The following is a 4,029-nucleotide window of genomic DNA, read 5'->3' as shown; positions in this document are numbered from 1 at the left end:
TGTGTGTGTGTGTGTAAATGTTTGAGTGCAGGACTTTTACCTGAAGAGTATTTGATAACCTGTCGCTTTAAATGACTTTATCGACCCAGATCTTAATCAGAGCTGCAGCTAATGATCATGTTCACCGTTCATTCATCTCTTGTCTTTTTAAAATCAATTATTATCTGTTCAGTTTAAAAGATGTCCTGAGGTTCAGGTGAGCTCGAGGTGTCTTCAGTTCAAACTTCGAAGATACGTAACAAACAAAATCAGTAAATCTCACAGTAGAGATGATGGAACAGAGCATGTGCCATATTAGTGCTTGAAAAATGACTCAAACTATCAATCAATTACTAACATCTCTGCTGATTAATTTTCTGTCAACTGACTAATCATTGTATTGACTCTCTGTTAAAGCACTTACAACAGAGTCATCACACTCTCAGCATCTTTGGCTTCTCTTTGCCTTGACTTGAATAACACAGTTAGACTGAGAGCTCGTCATACAGTTTGTACAGTTCATCAACCAGCTGATTTTAATTTGAAAATCTCTCTCCAGCATTCCTTCCTGTCCACAGATCAATACAATCATGCAAAAGATTGATTATAGTAATACACTGTTTCAATAAGACCCAAGTATCTTTCTGAGCGTCAGATGTGACTGTTATTTTACTAAAGCTGATTTTGAATTAGTAGAAAAAGTACAATAAATTGATTTAAATGTCTTCCAAGATCTTAATGCTTAAGTTTAGATCTGCAATGATCAGTCAATTAATCCATTAGGGATCATTTTAGTCATTTTTTAAGAGAAAATGTAGTTAGTTGCAGCCCTATTTAGTTTTATTGTTGATGTTTTTATTTGATTAATTATTTATTCAATGAAAGAAATTCAAATATGCAGCTTGTTTTTTCCGGCCAAAGAGAATCAATTTACGGCGATGCAGAGAAAAGTAATAGATGTTCACATTTAAGAAGCTGGAACCAGGTGATGTTTGGAGTTTGAACTCGATAAACAACTTAAACAAATCAATCAACAAAATTGTTTTCCATTTAATTTTCAGTCAATCATTCTGAGTAAACCCAAGACATATTTCTGAACCAGACTCCATGAGTGGACTAAGAACCTGGATCACAGTTGTTTGGCTGCTGTTGTTGAGTGAGTCAGTGTTTTGAGGCTGTAGTCAGATAACAGACCCGGGGTCAGGCTGAAAGAATGTGGCCCTACAGTGTGAGTGAGCCTGAGCCCTCTGACTCACACGGCACTGCTGGGGGGGGGGGTGTTTTATTTTGACAGGGATGAGCCGAGAGGGAAGATTACTCTTCACCTCCCTGAATCCAAATCCACTAATGCTGCATAATGATACTCAAGTAAAAGTGTACAAGTATAATCAGGAACTTGTACAGTAAAATGACCTTATATGAGTCTGTCATTAGATTTTTAACACTCATGCATTAATATGTCTTCAGCAGCAGCTTACCTTTGTAGTTGGTTGAGGTGGATCTAATGCTGATTATTTGCCTAATTGATGGAATAAATTGAATGGTTGTCCAAACCTGAAAATTACTTGAAATAAATGAATTTGATTAGATTTAAATGACTGGAAGGAAAAGCAGCTGGATCAATTAAAAGTTTTTGCATTTTTACACGAAAAATAGTTGCCAATTAATTCTGAAATAATTGTTGTTAATGGACTAATTCTTTCAGGTCTACTTGTATATGCAGTTGAGTTGTTTAGTTTATAGTAAAGCAACATATTTTATAAATCCATCATATGTTTTTATAAGTAAAATTATAACCAGTAAAGTAAAGTGAGTAAAAGTATAAGGAGGCATGAGGAGAGCAGTAAAGTAGCAGTGCTTCAGATTTGTATAAATGTTGTGCAGCTGCTGAAAAGACATGGAGAGAAACTCTTCTGTTACTGGTGCAGAGACGTTTTCTGTTTAGCTGTGACTTTCACACCTGAGTGTTACACCCACCAACGTCAGTCAGACTCTCGCCCACTGCAGCAGCTGGGAGGGGAGGTGGAGGTTTTGGCGAGGGGAGGTGGGGGGGGGTTTAGGGGTGAGGATAGCACGTTGTTGAAAGGTTTCTCGGTTGTGGCTGCTGAGCTGTAACAGATTTAAACTGATAACCCCCCCTGTAACAAGCTCTCCTCTTGGCTGCAGCTGCTCACTGGTTTCCAGTCTCACCGTTTGTTTTTGCTCTGACGTTGTTTTCAGGTTTTATTTTCGGCTGTCGGTTCTGGTCCAAACAGAAGAGTCTAAAATTATCAGAAATATTAATGTGAGTCAGGAGCTGTTTGATCAAGGATCATAAATCTGACAGACGGAGCTACGGTTGTGTTGAGAGTCAGTCTGCGGTCGTGCTTCGGTCCTGGTTGTTGCTGTTCGTTTATTGGTCTGTTAGTTTGCAGTCTTGAGAGAAGTTTAGACCAACTTTGACAACGTATGAACGTGTTATGATCCATGTCAGTCTGAACACACTGCTGGGGTAGTCGCTGTTAACTGAGGTGATTGAACCTGCAACTTCTCTGTTACATGAGTTCAAGTTTAACTTTATTTGTCTTATTTAGGTTTACACAAGGTTAACAGTATAATGAAATGTGTGACAAGAATCCGGTCAACTCGGCAATAAAAACTAGCATATTATAAATGAAAAATAATAGAATTAAAAAAAAAAAAGTTATAAAAATATAAATAAAAGGTGTGTATGACGCACATAAGTATAAGTCATTGTCGCTGGCTCTGGTGGTGCGTGCAGCCAATGTTCCTGTATCATCTGCCAGACAGACGCCAACTCGGATCCGTCCACTTGTATTTTTCCTCTGTTTGTAAACGTGTGTGTGTCTGCTGACGCTCGTGTGTGTGTGTTTACATCCACTGCTGTCTGCTGGCTTCCTGTGTTTCTCCCTCATCCATCGCCGCTGGCGTTAGAGTCTGCCTCGTAGAGCAGGATGGTGTTTGTAATGGGAAAAGTGTCAATTTAAATGCACGCTGTACTGAACGGCCTCCGGCTTCAAACCCCTCCCTGCGGGAGCAGCTCAGGGTCACTGAATGGAAAAGGTGGAGGAGGAGTAGAAGTGTGTCATGGATGTTTACAGTCTTCTGTTTTGTTTTCTTGCACACATTCACTTCCTCCTGAGCTTCTTCTTCTCTGTGGGAGGTTTTGTTGCAGCCATTCTGACACTGTCTCTCTCTCTCTCTCACCATGATGAAGAGCGATCCAAATGAGCTTTACCTGACTTGATAATGCAAAGCCCCCTGGGAAACATTTGAGTCAACAATCATCTATTTCTAGTTATTGAAGGAAATATGCAGCATGATAATGGAGTAATTTGTTGAAAGCACCAGACAAAGCAACAACAAATAACATATTAATAAATGCAAAAAACTTTTTCTCCCTCACATTTATGTCAACACTGGTGTTATTTTATTTTCATATAACCTCTAAATATAGAAACGAATAATATCAAAAAAATGTAATCAGTTTAAATCAGAATTGATTTTCCTGAAGACTTCCCTTGTGAAGTATGAGACAGGTGTAATTTATGGGTGATGGATTGATTTCACGTGACAAACGAGGGGTCACTGGGCGGGGGGGGGGGGGGCAATGAGTTCAACTGCTGGTTATTTTCATTATTGATGAATCTGCAGAATATTTTTCCATTAAAGGTTTGGTTTATAAAAACGATTGATTATCAGTTAAGTTTCTGCTGCTCATTGGTTAATTGCCCAATCATATATAAATATATCTACTGTTATTGTGCTGCAGGTAAAAGGAGAGAAACATATTAGTGACAGTGCTTTTCACCTTCTCGTTAACGACCCTGCTGTCCTCACTCTGTTCTCCAGCTGAGGAGGTGGAGAGGTTGGCAGCGATGCGCTCTGATTCGCTGGTCCCCGGCACACACACGCCTCCTATCCGCCGCCGCAGCAAATTCGCCACCTTGGGACGTCTGTTCAAACCCTGGAAGTGGAGGAAGAAGAAGAGTGAGAAGTTCAAGCAGACGTCTGCAGGTGAGAACCAACCGCACCCCCCACCCCCCACCC

General features: G+C 40.0%; 1 protein-coding gene across 2 annotated transcripts in view; it reads left to right on the top strand.

Annotated features, from left to right (window-relative positions):
- phactr1 (phosphatase and actin regulator 1) overlaps positions 1 to 4,029 on the top strand; it is a 34,670-nt gene that overhangs the window by 18,058 nt on the left and 12,583 nt on the right. For both annotated transcript variants that reach the window (XM_023428926.2, XM_023428925.2), the window contains exon 2: positions 3,832 to 3,996. In XM_023428926.2, the coding sequence (XP_023284694.1) occupies positions 3,832 to 3,996 (165 nt within the window). The remainder of the gene's footprint in view (positions 1 to 3,831; positions 3,997 to 4,029) is intronic.

The sequence above is a fragment of the Seriola lalandi genome, unplaced genomic scaffold (genome assembly GCF_002814215.2).
Source record: "Seriola lalandi dorsalis isolate HSWRI2012SDOR001 ecotype SW California unplaced genomic scaffold, Sedor1 jcf7180002054885, whole genome shotgun sequence".
Taxonomy (NCBI): domain Eukaryota; kingdom Metazoa; phylum Chordata; class Actinopteri; order Carangiformes; family Carangidae; genus Seriola; species Seriola lalandi.
This window is presented reverse-complemented; position numbering and strand designations above follow the sequence as displayed.